At 48.3% G+C, this 15,969-nt stretch overlaps 1 protein-coding gene across 3 annotated transcripts in view; it reads left to right on the forward strand.

Annotated features, from left to right (window-relative positions):
• AMOTL1 (angiomotin like 1) overlaps positions 1–15,969 on the forward strand; it is an 86,470-nt gene that overhangs the window by 7,803 nt on the left and 62,698 nt on the right. For 2 of the 3 annotated variants that reach the window (XR_013231707.1, XM_077341473.1), the window contains exons 2-3: positions 2,645–2,805; positions 9,393–9,443. Coding sequence is in view for 1 of the 3 variants with exons in the window: in XM_077341473.1 (XP_077197588.1) it covers positions 2,721–2,805; positions 9,393–9,443 (136 nt within the window). In the remaining 2 variants the exon portion in view is untranslated. Of the gene's footprint in view, positions 1–2,644; positions 2,806–8,894; positions 9,092–9,392; positions 9,444–15,969 lie in introns of those variants that run through there. The other variant, XM_077341476.1, reaches the window with a different exon arrangement.

The following is a 15,969-nucleotide window of genomic DNA, read 5'->3' on the forward strand; positions in this document are numbered from 1 at the left end:
CGTGAAAGAGGACGTCTGAGCACCCGGGATGAGAAACAGCCTTGCTTGTTAAATCGGTGCAGGAAAAGGAGCCCTACTGCAATTTTAGCCAGGGTTGACTTCTGCCATTTCGGGGATACGCATCACTCGCGAGATGAGTGTGGTGGGAGAGCAGGGTTGCCAGCTCTGGGTTGGGAAATACCTGGAGACTTTGGGGGTGGAGCCGGGAGTGGGTGGGATTTAGGGCAAGGCGGGGCCTCAGTGGAGTAGAATGCTATGGATCCTTTCTCTGAAGCAGCCATTTTGGCCAGGTGGACTGATGCGTTTAGTCTGGAGATGAGCTATAATTCCAGGGGATCTCCAGGTTCCATTTGGGGACTGGCATCCCTAGGTGAGAGCCAGTGTGGTATAAGGTGCCCAGATCCTTGGAGGCCTGCATCCCTACTCCCCAGGCTCTGCCCCCCAAATATGCACGGATTTCTTAACCCAGTGCTGGCCTATTCACGTGGCACAGTTGGCCTAGGCCAGGGGTAGTCAAACTGCGGCCCTCCAGCAAATGCTGGCAGGCGCTCATGGGAATTGTAGTCCATGGACATCTGGAGGGCCACAGTTTGACTACCCCTGGCCTAGACTATAGAGGAGGATTTCCCAACCAGAGCTCCACATGGTCTCCCTGGCCTTTCCCCTATATCCTGCCTTAATGGACTTGGCCACAAGCTATTCCCGGCATTGCCAGCCACTTCCATGGACCGAGGGATGTGGTCTCGTGTGGTTACCACGGCTGGGAAAGGGGGCGGAGCCTGGATGCCTGCTCCTGCCTCAAACTGCCTCCTTTCATCACCCCTCCCCTCAGTCCTCCTCAGACATGGCAGGGAGGTGGGGCCAGCTGACATCACTTCCTGTCTGGTTCCAGGGGCTCTTTGAAGCCTGAAAAGTATTTCAGGGGCTCTTTCATGGTCAAAAGTTTGAAAAACCATCCCAGTATTCAGCAACGTGGTTGCCCTCTCATTCTTCCCCACAGGTAGACCAGGGGCCATTCCGCACCAGGATCTATGTGGCAAATTGGTTGCGGGACGAAAAAACGCCATTTTAAATAGTGGAATTTGTCGTTATGCATACCTGGCTTTGTAGTGGAATCCAGTTGTGTTTCTATCGTTTCCCACAGGTTTCCGGTCTCTGCAAAAATCGCTAGCCAGGAAGCGATATTGCCGAGCTCGTCCCACCCCTGGCCGTCAAGCAGCCAATGGGCGGCCGTTATCATGATCCCAAAAAGCCCCTTTCCCTTTAAGGAAGTTTAAAAAAAACACACACACGTTGCAACGAATCTGCGTTGATTCGTTGCAACGGAGAGACCCATCTAGGTAGCAGGTGGTGTTTGAGCTGCCATTTCATCGTTGCCACGCTCCCCCCGAGGGAAAAAAAATAATCCCCCCCCCCCCGGCACGGGCACGATTTTCAGCCGAAAATACAGTAAAAAATAAAGGGAAAATAAACCAGCAAACGGGGCTGTGTGTTGTTTCATGCTTAGTGACTTAAAACAGCTTTGCAGCCGGGGAAGCCTCGCTGGGTAAACGAAGGCTCGCCGGTGCGTTTATCTCTGCTCGCTCGGAGAAAAAAAAATGGCGATCGCTTCGCCAGAAGATCAGAGGAGAGAGCCACGGGGTGGGACTTTGCAGGAACCGCAACAATGGTAACGCACAGAACTTTTTCACTAGTGTTGCTGATTGGTTGCAAGAGTGTAGTGCTTTCCGGAGGGTGAATCCACTTTTTGGGATTTCCCTGAAAGCGCTACAACGAAGCGCTTTTTGTGGATCGGTTTCAGGAGTGTTGCAGATTGTCAACGACGTTGTGCATAATGGCAAAACTGTAGCGATTTCAATTTGTAACCATTGTGCTATTTTGGACGAGTGCGGAATGGCCCCAGGTCTCTAGGGTTGACAACTGCGGTTTGGGAAATTCCTGAAGCTTTGTGGGGAGGGAGTTCAGTGGAGATATGATGCTATAGAGCAAGGGTAGTCAAACTGCGACCCTCCAGATGTCCATGGACTACATTTCCCATGAGCCCCTGGCAGGGGCTCATGGGAATTGTAGTCCAAGGACATCTGGAGGGCCGCCGTTTGACTACTCCTCCGTATAGAGCTATTTTTCAGACTTTGTGGAGCTCTGGAAGTGATGTCAACTGGCCATGCCTCCTGCCACACCCCCAGAAATGACATCACTACCTGTACCCTTAGCCCTCTTTTTGCTCCCTCCCCCCACCTTTACTACTATTTTGTCAACTCTGCCTCATGTAGGCTGGAAATAAGAGTAGGAGCTGAGGAGGAAAGCCTGAGCCCTCCCACATACCTGCCACCTCAGATCTCCTGCGAATCCCTATCAAAGCTGCTGCTTTGGGAATCCCTGCCATAGATACTGTCCTTCGAAGCTGCCATTTCCTGCAGGGGAACTGATTTCTGCAGCCTGGAGATCAATTGTAATTTTAGGAGAATTCCAGGCCCCACTTTAAGGGTGATAACACCACTATAAGCAAAAGGTGGGGATAAGGTAAACTGAAAACAGAAGCAGGAAAGTTTTCAAGTGCCTTTCTTCTATATCCTAATGTTGATGTGGCCGGTAAATATAATGTCACTATAACGTTCTAATTTGGCCTTTTTATTTTGGGAAGGTGGGCCTTCCTTTTCCCAGCCATCTGGTAAAGCGGTTATCTGTTCACAAGCTGGTCCGTGGCCTTGTGCGGAAGGATGGAATTTGCTGAGAACTGGACCCTAGATGACATCTGCTGGCTAACACACAATGGACTTCTTCATTTTGTCAATACATTAAGAGGTATGTTTTTATTTGGGGGGGGGGGGAAGGCTGGCCTTTTGTTTTCACCCTCTTGCCATTTCTGTCCCTCTGCTCCACAACATCCTTCCAAAAGGTCTGCTAATTATGCAAGAGGTATTTTTGGAAAGAGGATAATTTTCATTTTCTGGGTGAGTAGTGATTGGTCGCTTAAAGAGAACCACCCTATTAAATCAGACTGACTGAGTAACCAATAAGCATGAAAGGACAACAGTTGGATGAAATGCCACTTGTTCGTAGCATGAGCGAACTGAAGGGCCATCTGCGCATTGTTGCAAAGTATGCTAGAATTTGCCCTATATAGCTAGAATTTTCAACTGGATTTTCCTAGTTTAGACCAGGCAATCTAAGAACAAATTCTTCCTTTGGCCTTCTATTTACTGTATTAGTCAATTTTGCCATTATGGCTAATGCTGTCGTCTTATTTAACCATATATCCACGCCAGGCAATCGACAAACTAGAATCTCCTGTGATTATCCACAAGCTTAATCCGGATCACAAACGAACCGTGGTTTAAAACAAGAAATAGTTGGCCTTTAGGTTTGAACCAAGCCCCTCCCTCCCTCCCTGCATGGGCTGCCATCAAAATACACCAATTCCTTCAGTGTTCCATTCTGGGAATACACACGGACAGTGGTCCCCAACCTTTTTATCACCGGGGACCGGTCAACGCTTGACAATTTTACTGAGGCCTGGGGGGGGGTATTCTTTTGCCAAGGGATGTCGCCGTCGCCTGAGTCCCTGCTCCACTTGCTTTCCCGCCAGCTCCCCTGACTTCCCGCTGCCCGCTGGGGGGCGCTGCCAGCAGCAGCTGCGCAGTGCCACACTGAGGGGGAGCCCCAGCTATGGCGGCCACTGGAGAACACCAAAGGTGAGCCGGCAGCAGAGTGGCAGGACAGCCCCCGAGGCATCAGCTGGGGAGGAGGATGAGGAGGAGCCATGGCCCGGTACCGACTGATCCACAGACTGGTACCAGTCCCCAGACCAGGGTTGGGGACCACTGCGCACGGAGGAGGCCGTAGGACAGCCCTGTCTGTTCAGTGCAGCTTTGCTCTTATCCCATTGCACCACTGGGCATAATCGGGCCTTTACGGTGCTGTGTTCAACGCCAGGACCTGCTGAGCTCAGCAAGCGCCACTCTCCTTCACATTCACCGCTGGGTCTGGAACATACGGCCAGATGAGGTGATTTTTTTGGGGGGGAAAAAAAGAAACGCCTTAGTTGTAACATGGGTCTGGCCACTCAGCACTGGATTAACTCCTTACAGAAGAGCAATCACGCAGATAGACCTGGAAGCAGGGAGCCTCCGTGTTCTATAAATAAAGCTCGGTCAGCGTTATTCAGAAGGCTTTATTCAGGAAATGGAACTGAAGCCCAGAGCCGGATTAAGGCCAACAGAGGCTCAACGCACAAGCCCACAGTGGCACCCCTGTCCCATTCCATGGCTCATCTGGCAAGATGCTGAGGCTCAAGGTGAAATCTGAGGTTAAAAACTCAGTATTCTTCCAGCCCATCCCCCAGGTCAGAGCCCACAGCTATATTAAAGATAAATGTTTAAATTATGATTATTGAACACTAAATAGCATTATATGATACAAGCAGAAAACCCTCCAGGGAGGCCTTCTCCCCTCAATGCCCTAAATGTGTATTTATGTTGCTTATGCTGGTTAATCCAGAGCTGATGAAGTCAGAGCCAGCAATTTCTCTCACACTGTTCAGAATCAAACCAGCCCGTTTTTTAAGCAACAGTACCTTGTTTTGCATGAGCCTCTTGTGGCACAGAGTGGTAAGGCAGCAGACATGCAGTCTGAACGCTCTGCCCATGAGGCTGGGAGTTCAATCCCTGCAGCCGACGCAAGGCTGACTCAGCCTTCCATCCTTCCGAGGTCGGTAAAATGAGTACCCAGCTTGCTGCTGGGGGGTAAACGGTAATGACTGGGGAAGGCACTGGCAAACCACCCCGTATTGAGTCTGCCATGAAAACGCTAGAGGGCGTCACCCCAAGGGTCAGACATGACCCAGTGCTTGCAAAGGGGATACCTTTACCTTTATTTTAGCTTGTTTTGCATTTTATAAGCCACAAGAAAATGCACAACTGTTGTCTTTCGATCCATGGGTCATCAGTTTCCTCCACCTGAGACAGCCTTGCTGCACAATGGGCTCCAACTCCAGATTCCTAAATTTAGGCTTCCAAGATTCTTGTCAGGTTTTCCACTATTAGCTGTAGTTTAGGCTAAACTAAGGGAAGGTGAGTTATCTTTAGCTTGCATATTAAACCTAGAACAGGCCTTCTCAACCAGGGTTTCTTAACAGCCCTGGAAAGGTTTCTCAAACTGGAGTTAATTAATTTTTAATGCATTTTTTACAATTAAAAATATATATTAAATGATATGGCCATATAGAGGCCACCAACCCGAACCCCTATACCAAGCTGGATCTACAATGGGAAGAGTACGATCTTTTATAAAACGCTTTGGGGTTTGAGGCAGCCCCAAACTGAACCTTGAATCAAACCGAGCCAGACTTTCCCCTAACTGGAGGGATTGCAAGCTGAGAGAAAAGGGGGGTTGCCTTCCATCCACTTGGAGGTGCGGGGAGTGAAACACACATGTTTAATGGCTCATTTAAACAGCTGACAGGCAGACCTGTTCCAGTGTTAAGTTTAAATGGCTGGCAGCCATTTCAGCCTAACCGTGGGACAAATGGCCAAAATGGCTGTGAGCCATTTAACTTGTCTGTTTCCCACCCCAGCCCACCTCACCCCCGGCCCCAGTAATGATCCTTGTGTGATCCCATTGCTTGCTAACCTCCATTGCTAACTGTCCATTTATTCCTCCTCTTTGTTTCCTGTCATTTAACCATAAAATCAGAGTCCAGTAGAACCTTTAAGACCAACAAAGATTTATTCAAGGCATGAGCTTTCGAGTGCAAGCACCCTTCGTCAAACTGTGATCTTCTTAAATGACAGGGAATATAAGATCATGTAAAAAGATCACATGTAAGGTCATGAATCTGTCATTTAACCAGTTTTGAATCCATAAGAGAACCCGTCCTTTTATCCTGTGACTGCTAAGTTTACTCAGGAGTCTTTGGTGAGGTACCATGTCAAAAACCTTCTGAAAGTCCAGTCATATAATGTTTAACCGGTCAACACTGTCTACATGCTTCTATTTATTTATGTTTCATTTATACCCTTGTTCCCTATGGTGACCCAAAGCAGATTACATTATTCACCTCTCCTCCATTTTATTTTCACAACTCAGTGAGGTATAGAATCATAGAGTTGGAAGGGGCCAAACAGGCCATCTAGTCCAATGCCCTGCTCAGTGAGGGATCAGCTTAAAGGCTAAAGACAGCCTCCAGGTGGGACTTGGGGATACCAAACATCAGAGAAAATGGATGCTTTGGAGGGGGGACTCTAGGTATTGTACCCCAATGAGGTCTTGGTCCTCCCCAGGCTCCATCCCCAAATCTTCAGGAGTTTCTCACCCTGGAGCTAGCAACCCTCCCCCATCCTCTGGTGACCAGGAAGACCTGAACATCCTATGGAGATAGGTTAGACTGAGAAGGTGTGACTAGCCAAATGTCACCCACCAAGTTCCCATGGCATAGGAGTTTCAAATCTGGGGGCCATTTCGCACGGCTTCAAAATAGCACAATGGTTGCTAATTGGAAACGCTACTAATTTGCCATAACCCACGACGTCGTAGACAATCTGCAACAATCCTGAAACCAACCCGCAAAAAGCGCTTCGTTGTAGCGCTTTCAGGGGAATCCAGAAAAGTGGATTCACCCTCCGGATAGCGATACACTCCTGCAACCAATCTGCAACAATAGCGCTAAAGACCTGTGCGTTACCATTGTTGCTGGTTCTTCAAAGTCCCTCCCCCTGGCTCTCTCCTCCAAACTTCCGGCGAAGCGATCGCCATTTTTTTTTCTCCGAGCGAGCGGGGATAAACGCACCAGCGAGCCTCTTTCTGTTTAGAGGCTTCCCTGGCTTCAGTCCTTCACCTTTAGTCACTAAGCACAAACCACATAAAAGCCCGTTTGCTGAAATAAAGTCCCTTTATTTTTTACACATAAATTCAGCCGAAAATCGGGCCCGTGAGAGGGGGGGGGGATTTTTTTTTTATCACTCGAGGCAGCGTGCCAACGATCATACAATCAAACGACAGCTCACATTAGGCAGCTGGATGGGTCTCTCCGTAGCAACGAGCTATGGGTCTGTTTTTTTTTTTAAAAAAACCTTTCTTAAAGGGAAAGGGGCTGTTTGGGAGCATGCTAACGGCTGCCCATTGGCTGCTTGACGGCCAGGGGCGGGACGAGCTTGGCAATAGCGCTTCCTTTCTAGCGATTTCTGCCGAGACCGGAAGCCTGTGGGAAACGCTAAAAAACGCAACTGATTCCACTACAAAGGCAGGTATGCATAACGACGAATTCCACTATTTTAAATGGCGATTTTTCATTCCGCAAACAATTTGCAACAAAGATCCCCGTGCGAAAAGGCCCTGGGTCTCGCTACTCCTAATCACTGGGTGTTTTGGCATTTTCATAATATTTGCTTAATGTGCAGATATGCAGGTAGAGGCATTCCTACAAGGTAGAAGGTTCACTAAGGCACACAGCAGCCCAAAGGAAGAAAGAGAGAATGAGATCCAAAGCATAGAAGAAGAGCACTGCAGGATCAGACTAGTGATCTATCAAGACCAGCATCCTGTCTCACACAGTGGCCAACCAATTCCCCTGGAGGTCCAACATCAGGGTATGGAAGACAAGGCCTTTCCCTGATATTGCCTCCTAGCATTGGCATTTGGTGTACCATAAGATCTAGGGTTGCTAGCTCTGGGCTGAGAAATATCTGGAAATTTGGGGGGTGGAGCCTGAGGAGGGCAAGATTTGGGGCAGGGAGGGAACTCAGTGGTGTACAATACCATAGAGTCCACCCTCCAAAGCTGCCATTTTCTCCAGGGGAACTGGTCTTGGTTGTCCCGAAATGGATTGCAATAGCTAGAGACACCCCCCCCCCAGGTGCGGGTAGGAATCTGCTGGTTGTCCCCAGACCCCGGGAGGTGCGCCAGGCTTGGGCCAGGGCCAGGCCCTTTTTGGTCTTGGCCCCAACCTGGTGGAATGAGCTCCAAAAAGGGCTAAGGGCCCTGACGGAGCTCCCTATGTTCCACAGGGCCTGTAAGACAGAGCTCTTCTGCCAGGCGTTTGGTTGAGGCCAGGCTAGGAAGAACTACTCCCTCCCTGTGAAACTCTACAAGAGCCTCCAGAACATACCTTGTGTCTGCACTCTGGAGGATTGGCAACTGCTGATGATGAGGTTCAAGGGTGGGATTGTTCTACTGGGTTCTTCGGTTGTGTTTTTACTGCCATCTTGGGGTTTTATTTGAATGTTTTATTGTTTTATGGGATTTTTAGATTTATGTAAATCGCCACGAGCTAGTTGTCCCGGGAGTGGCTGTCTAAAAATCTGAAAATATATGAATGAATGAATGAATGAATGAATGAATGAATGAATGAATGAATGAATGAATGAATGAATGAATGAATGAATGAATGATAACTCTAATGTCAAGTTCCAGCAATGTCTACTTACCTTGCTCTGTCTGTTCTGGCACTACACTTTCTTTTTGCATGGACACACATTGGCCCACTTCTTTCAGTTGTGTGGCATCATGTATCCCAAGTCCACCAACTAAGGGCCACTGAGGAGAGATCTACAACCATGACGCAATGTTACTGTGCCTTCTTTGCGTGGTAGGGAATCATAGACTCTGCTTTTCTTCAGGCCTGCCTCTTTAAACCAAGTCCAAAGGACCGATGGGGTAAAACAACCACATCCCTAGCTTGCTACTTTGGCACGACACGGATCCCTGCAGGCTGCTTTTGTTACCACGGGGCTAAATTCAGAGGGACGTGACGTTCCAACGGGCTCACGCCTTTGGCCTTTTACACAGAGACGGAGAAGAAAATATCCTTTTGAAAAGATAAGCTAAAAAAAGAGGAAGGATGGAGAGGCAACGCCGAATTGCGTTTGCAGAGCGATGCCTGCTTCTGTTGCCTAGCAACTAGTGGGAGGCAGGGAGGATGGCGAGAAGGAGGCTTGTGTTGACGGGAGGAGACTTGGCCATGTCGGCTCAGGTGGGCACCAGAGTGGAATGCTCCGTCCAGGTGCTGTCTCCGGAGCCGTGAATGGCTGTCCAGGGGGATAAACTCTGGTGAAGAAAGAAGATGGGATCAGGGAAGGACCGTCCAGATAAAGAGGTGAGAGGGATCCTCTGTGCCTGCACAGCATGGCCATCGGGACGTAGACCTTAGAGATTTGGCCAGTTCAAAGTTTGCCAGCAGATGAGCATCATTCTGTGTGGACCGACGGTGTTTTTATTTTTTATTTTCCCACTCCCCGTGTCCGGTTAACTCACAGTTTGGTTGATGATTATTCTTTCTCCAGCCAGAAGGGTGATGGAAACTAAGGAGGCAGCCGGCATGAATTAATTTTGCCCCTCGATGTGTGCTTCTCAAACTAGCTGATCTTTCAAAGAGGGTTTTTCTCTTTTTCCTTCAGAGACGGAGGCTTCCAAAGCTGTTCCAGCGATTTTGGGGGCCGGTGAGTCAGGTAAGGATACTCTAATGACTGGAAATAACTGGGGAGATCCCTGCTATGATGTACTGTGTGAATATTTGGCTTATTCCTATCATATTGGCTTATTCCTCTTAGTCATGTTGTGAATCGTTCTCCCTCTGAATGGTGATTTGTGCTGTAACCCATGTTGAAGGTTAGACCGAAGAGGTCATTGTTGCAAACCCCTGCTTGCTAGAAACATGGAGTTCAACAGGGGATCTGTATAAGCAGCAGCCCTATATTTAGAGAGGCCTCCATCTCTTCCACAATTGCTGTTTTCACCTTGGGATAATTCTGGAGAGAAGAGGCTGTCGGCTTGGGATTGACTACTGCAGTGTACTCCACATAGGGCTGCCTTTAAAGGTATTTCTGAAGGAGCGGGTGTGTTAAAACATCTAAAATAAATAAATATAAGCCAGTAGTGCAAAATGCTGTACTTCAACCCCTGGGCTGCTTCCTTGTGACAAAATTTTCCCCTCATGGAAAGCAGGAACACCACATCTTAAAGAGGGTTCAAGTCATGTCCGTTATAGCAGGGGTAGTCAACCTGTGATCCTCGAGATGTTCATGGACTACAATTCCCATGAGCCTATGCCAGCAAATGCTGGCAGGGCCTCATGGGAATTGTAGTCCACGGACATCTGGAGGACCACAGGTTGACTACCCCTGCGTTATAGTATGCCTGGGACTTTCTCCTTCGACCTGCTGAGGGAAAGGCCCCATTTTAATTCATTTTATACGGGAATCTGTGGCGCTCCTGTGAGGGAATTTCTGTGAACCCTCCTTCTCTTGACACTATGAGGAGGATGGCAGGGGAAAGGGTTGCTTCCAAAATAGTTATGGGGCTTGTTACCACACAGCATTTCCACACAGACATCCCTCCCTCACCCCTTTCCCTGCTAAGCCATGTATGACCATCACTGTGAGAAATGTGAAATGTGGGGAAAGGAAGATCAGGTCTATGGGAGGGATGTCCCAGCAAGACAGAGAGAAAAATGGAAGAATGGAGAGTAGAGGAAGTAAGGAATTTCCATTGGCTGCAGAGGAGAGGACACGCAGTAATGGGTTTAAACTACAAGTACGATATAGGCTTGATATCAGGAAGAGATTTTTCACAGTCAGAGTAGTTCAGCAGTTGAATAGGCTGCCTAAGGAGGTGGTGAGCTCCCTCTCACTGGCAGTCTTCAAGCAAAGGCTGGATACACACTTTTCTTGGATGCTTTAGGATGCTTTGGGCTGATCCTGCGTTGAGCAGGGGGTTGGACTAGATGGCCTGAATGGCCCCTCCCAACTCTATGATTCTATGATTCTATGCTTTAGTCTGATCCTGCATTGAGCAGAGGGCTGGACTAGATGGCCTGAATGGCCCCTTCCAACTCTATGATTCTATGATTCTATGAATGGTTGGCTCTGAGACTGGCAGGCACACTTCACACCCATTCCTGCACTACTTGCTTCTGTTGCCACAGGGGAAGTGTGTTTTTGCACCACCCGGCAGAAGCCACCAAGGATGGGCTGTGGGGGGGATGATACATTTCACTCAGGGTTGCCAACCTCCAAGTGGGGTCTGGAGATCTCCCCGCTATGACAGTTGCCAGAGTGGTGTGGTGATTAAGAGCAGCAGCCTCTAATATGGAGAACTGGGTTTGATTCCCCTCCACATGCAGCCAGCTGGGAGATTTTGGCCTCCTGAGGTCCCTGAGCCCTCGCTCCAGCCTCTAGCCTCAAATCTCCAGGAGTTTCCCTACTGGCCAGTGGCCAGGTGGGACCTGATAATAAGTGGCCAGGTGGGACCTCAGATCCCGTCTTTGGTGACCTTCATGAGACACTGCCAGGCTGTTTTTGTCAGGGTTTTTGAGGGGATTTAAATGACGAACATCTTTTAAGGGCGAGAGATTTGGAAGTTTGCTATTTTATTTTGGTTTAAGTGAAGGTGCCTTTCACTCTTACGGTAAACTGCCCTGAACCACAAGGAAAGGTGGGCTAGCAGTCTTTAAATTATTTAATTAAGTAAAAAATGCTGTGTCATTTGGTAGACCTGGCTGCTTCATGATTCACGTCTGCTCCCAGATAATTCATGAACAGTTTTAATACCACAGCTTGATCTTATCCATACCTACTGTACCTGTCTGGACGACCTTCCAGGTATAGACCTCAGTTTGCCTATTTGAATTAGGGTTTTTGTTAGCTTGTGGTCTGTCTGTGCCTTGCTTGTTTTAATGACCTTAAAAAAACAAAAACACTACATTAAGATACATGATGTTCGGAGCTGGGTTGTGGCATCTGTTTGACATGCAGGTTCAGTCCCAGGCATCTCCAGTTAGCAGCAGGAGATGGGAAGAACCCTGGGTAGCTCCTGCCAGTATGAATAGACAATAGGGTCTGATTCAGTATGGCACCTTCTTGGGTTCAAGATGGTATACGATGCCTTGAGTCTGCTGGTAGAGAACTGAGGGGTCAAAGTGCCTTAAATAGATAAATAACACAAAGGATAGTAAAACGTTGGCATAGAGCAGGGATGGTCAAACTGTGGCTCACCAGATGGCCATGGACTACAGTTCCCATGAGCCCCTGCCAGCATGATAAGTGTAGTCCATGAACATCCGGAAAGCCTGACAATTTCCTCACAGAGGCGGACAACACACGCTGCCTCCAGGTTGCAAACGTGTGATAGTAAATTGTATGTTTGCACGCATCGCAGCTTTTCCCTTCTTGACAAGATGGCAGAGAAGCAGGAAATATGGACAACCTGCAGGTTCACCCTCCCCCCACCCCATGCTCCTCCGGTTGTCAATTTACGCAAGCCACCAATCTCTTCATAGCAGTTGTTTTGGGGACTCAAACGTCTGTCTCCTCCAAGTCCCAAAATTAATTTAAAAAACAAACACTTCCTCATTGCTACAGGGACATGCTACAACAGTAAAACAATGTTTTTTTAAAAAAAATTACATTTCTGCGTTGCTATGGGATCATGCCACATCAATAAAACATTTCCTTAGATCTCTTTTCAGGATTCTTTTTATAATACTGGTCTCCTTTAAGATCGGGTAGATTTCTGATAGGCTGGCCACGGTAATTGGACCGCAATAATTGTGTGTTCACAATAAAGATTTACAATAAAGAGCATGGATGCTAAGCTAATAGGGAGAGAACTGTTTCCTCACATGCTCCCCCCTTTCCCTGTTCATACCCCACCGCCAGAAAACACAAACAGGAATGTGGTTTGCTGCCCGATCCCAATATTACGGTGCACGCTGAAGATAACATTTTATTTAAACTGAGGGCACGTTTCTTTGCAGTCCTGTAGCAGTGTGGACTGTACCATTTTTTAAAATTTCGATCTGGAAATAGAGAAGAGAGGGCGGGTGTGAGGGCAGACAAAATGCTGCATAGACTGTTGCATGTTTCTCCTCCCAGACAGGCTTGCCACTGTTTGCACCTCGTTGTGCACCACAACAAGAAAGGGGGCTACATATTCTACCGCTTTTCCTCATTGTGCAGCAGACAGAATGAAAACTCGTGTCCCCCACTGGAGAGCTACGAGTTGCTGCCAATGTCATGTGGAAGCAGTATTAAAATCTGCAAACAACAAGAGGCTGGGCAGGGGTAAATTTCTTGTGCAGAAACGGTCTTTTAGTTTGGCCACCCCTGGCATAGTGTGCTACATCGAAGTGCTGTGGAATATTCTGGAGCTGAGGTTTCCAAGACAAGTTATACCGGCTGAGTTTCAGCGGACTTGATTTCCCAAGGAAGCCAGATGACCTTGTAAGGAAACTTCTAATTCTGTTTTAGAAGGAGATCTGGGTCAGTGCTGCAGGCAGGGGATTGGAGTGGATGATCTGTTTCAGTGGCTGCACCCACATGGCAAGGATTTTGTTTTTCTGTCACCGCTGCTGTGAACACAGGGGCATTTGCACTGCTGCACTGCATCCACTTAGAAGTTTTGTACACATTTCCCTCCACCAGCGAATGTTTTCTCTGCACCTTTGTCCTACTGTGTCACTGGAGGGTGTTTTTAAAAAGTGGGGATTATGCAGTGCAACAAAAAATTATAATAATCTGCCATTACAATTTAGTAGAACTACATTAAAGGCCAGTTAAGGATACCAGCCTTTGGGCTGGGATGTTCATGGAATTTGGGGACAGAGCCTGGGAAGGGCAGGATTTGGGGGTGGAAGGGACTTCAGTGGGATATACTACCATGCAGGGGTGGTCACAGACTGTGGCTCTCCTGATGTTCAATGGACTACAATTCCCATGAGCCCCTGCCAGCAGGGGCTCATGGGAATTGAAGTCCATGGACATCTGGGAGAGCCACAGTTGGCCCCCCCTGAGTCTATTGTCCATAGAAGTCATTTTCTCCAGGGAAATGAACTGTTATTCCTGGAGATCTCCAGGCACCACCGTCAGGAGGTTGGCAACCGTGAGTCGAGTGACACCTTGGACACCAACAAGATTCTTGGTGTATAGGTTTTCAAGACTCAAAGCTCCCAAAGGGATTCATACCATGAAAATCTTGTGGGTCTCCAATGGGCTACCAAACTTGATTCTAGCTCTTCTACTGCAGACAAACACAGCTATGCTCCTGAATTCTTAGCTTGTAACTTTTTAAAAGTCTCTGGGCCTTTTTTTGTGTGGCCATGCAATTTCTTTTAGTCCAGTGGCACTTACTTGGCAGGGTCCCCCCCCACCGTCAAGTTGCAGCCAACTTATCACAACCCCATAAGGATTTCAAGGCGAGAAACTCACAGAAGCGATTTGCCATTGCTTGCCTCTGCATAGCTATTAAGTCTGCGGGCTCAGTGCTCACAGACTCCACGTCTTCAGAACAGCTCTTTTTATTTAGCAACTCCAGCAACAGACTACAGCTACTGAACAGAGAAAAACAGGTAAACTCATGCACTTTTATACCTTTCAGGCAGCCCACTGATGCCTCTGATTGGCTCTAAGCAGAGCAATCCGATTGGCTCTAGCGGAGCAATCCGATTGGTCCTACCCAGAGCAATCCGATTGGCCCTAAGCAGAGCAATTGGATTGGCTTTGGCAGAGTGATCAGGTTCCTTGATTGGTTAGTTCCTTGGCTAGCAGAGAACCCTCATTTGCATCTGTGTCCAAGTGCCCACAGACATAACAATAGCAACCTCGGATTTCCTCAGCAGCCTCTCACCTAAGTACTAATCAGGGCTGGCCTTGCTTACCATCTAGGGTTGCTGGTCCTCCCAGCCCGCTGGCAGGGGATGCTGGGGTAGAGATTTGGGGATGAAGCCTGGAAAGTTCAGGGCTCTCAGTGGGGTGCAATACCATACAGTCCACCCTGCAAAGCAGCCATTTTCTTCAGGAGAGCTGACCTCTGTCATCTGGAGATGCATCCCCAGCTCCATCCCCAAAGTCTCCTCCTGACCCAGCTCAGACATCAGCAGGACAATTACAGGCATGACTGCTCTGAGGATCAGTGGTGCTTTGGTGTGGATGAAGCCGATGCAGAACAGACAGATGCTGGCACAGATGTGAGTTCAAACAAGAGATGCAACAGCAGACAGCCCTGATAGCGAAGGAGTCCAAAGCCTTTGTGATTGCAGAAACTGTTGTGTAACCGCTACCCGTAGGAAGCCAGTTCTGTCTGATGGTCTTTAAAGGGCGCATTGGGAATCCCCCAGCTGTTTGTTCCAATTTCCACCCAGCTGTGAGAAACTGGCTTTGCTCTCCACCCCCCACCCCCTTCTGACCTCATCTGAGTTTGGAATGAATCAAGGGAGCCAGCCGATGCTGTGCCTCACAGCATCCTGGATCAGAAACAAAAGAGGTCGAATCATTAAAGGGAAGAAAGAAACGAGCGCTCTTCATCCAAATGGAGAAAACAGAAGGGCAGAGAACTTCATTTTTGGGGGTGCTCGTTCCAGTTGTAGCACAGTGTACAATCCGAGAAGGCGAATGGTGGAGGGAGATTTACCTTATAAATATGTACATCCATCGCCATGGCAAAGATCTTGCGATGTGTGTTATTTTTAGGGGGGAAGGATACAGAATTTGGTCAGTGCCTTCCAGATTCTCGCTCTGAGACAGGCAATGATGGCTCTGAATGGTTCTTGCAGATGTAAAAACTGAGTGACTGTGAGATTCTTAATGTAAAATGGTTTCAGCCGGCAGGACACTCATTCAGTTATAGGAAGCTGCATTCTGTGTTTCGGGAGGGGGGTGGGATAAGGCTGGCATCTAATCAGAATATGTTGTGTTTCTACTAGGGTTCCTTGGTATTCCCTGACCACCAGCAAGGGATGGGAGTGTAGGGTTGCCAGATCCAGGTAGGGAAAATCTGGAGGTTTGGGAATGGAGCCTGGGGGGGTCAGGGACCTTAGTAAGGCACAATGCTATATTGTCCATTCTCCTAAGAGCTGGCGTGGTGCAGTGGTTAGAGAATGGTGGACAATAACCTAGAGAACTGGGTTCAATTCCCCACTACTCCACATGCCAGCTGGGTGATATTTGTCCAGTCCCAGTTCTTTCAGACCTTTCGCAGCCC

The sequence above is a fragment of the Paroedura picta genome, chromosome 6 (genome assembly GCF_049243985.1).
Source record: "Paroedura picta isolate Pp20150507F chromosome 6, Ppicta_v3.0, whole genome shotgun sequence".
NCBI lineage: Eukaryota > Metazoa > Chordata > Lepidosauria > Squamata > Gekkonidae > Paroedura > Paroedura picta.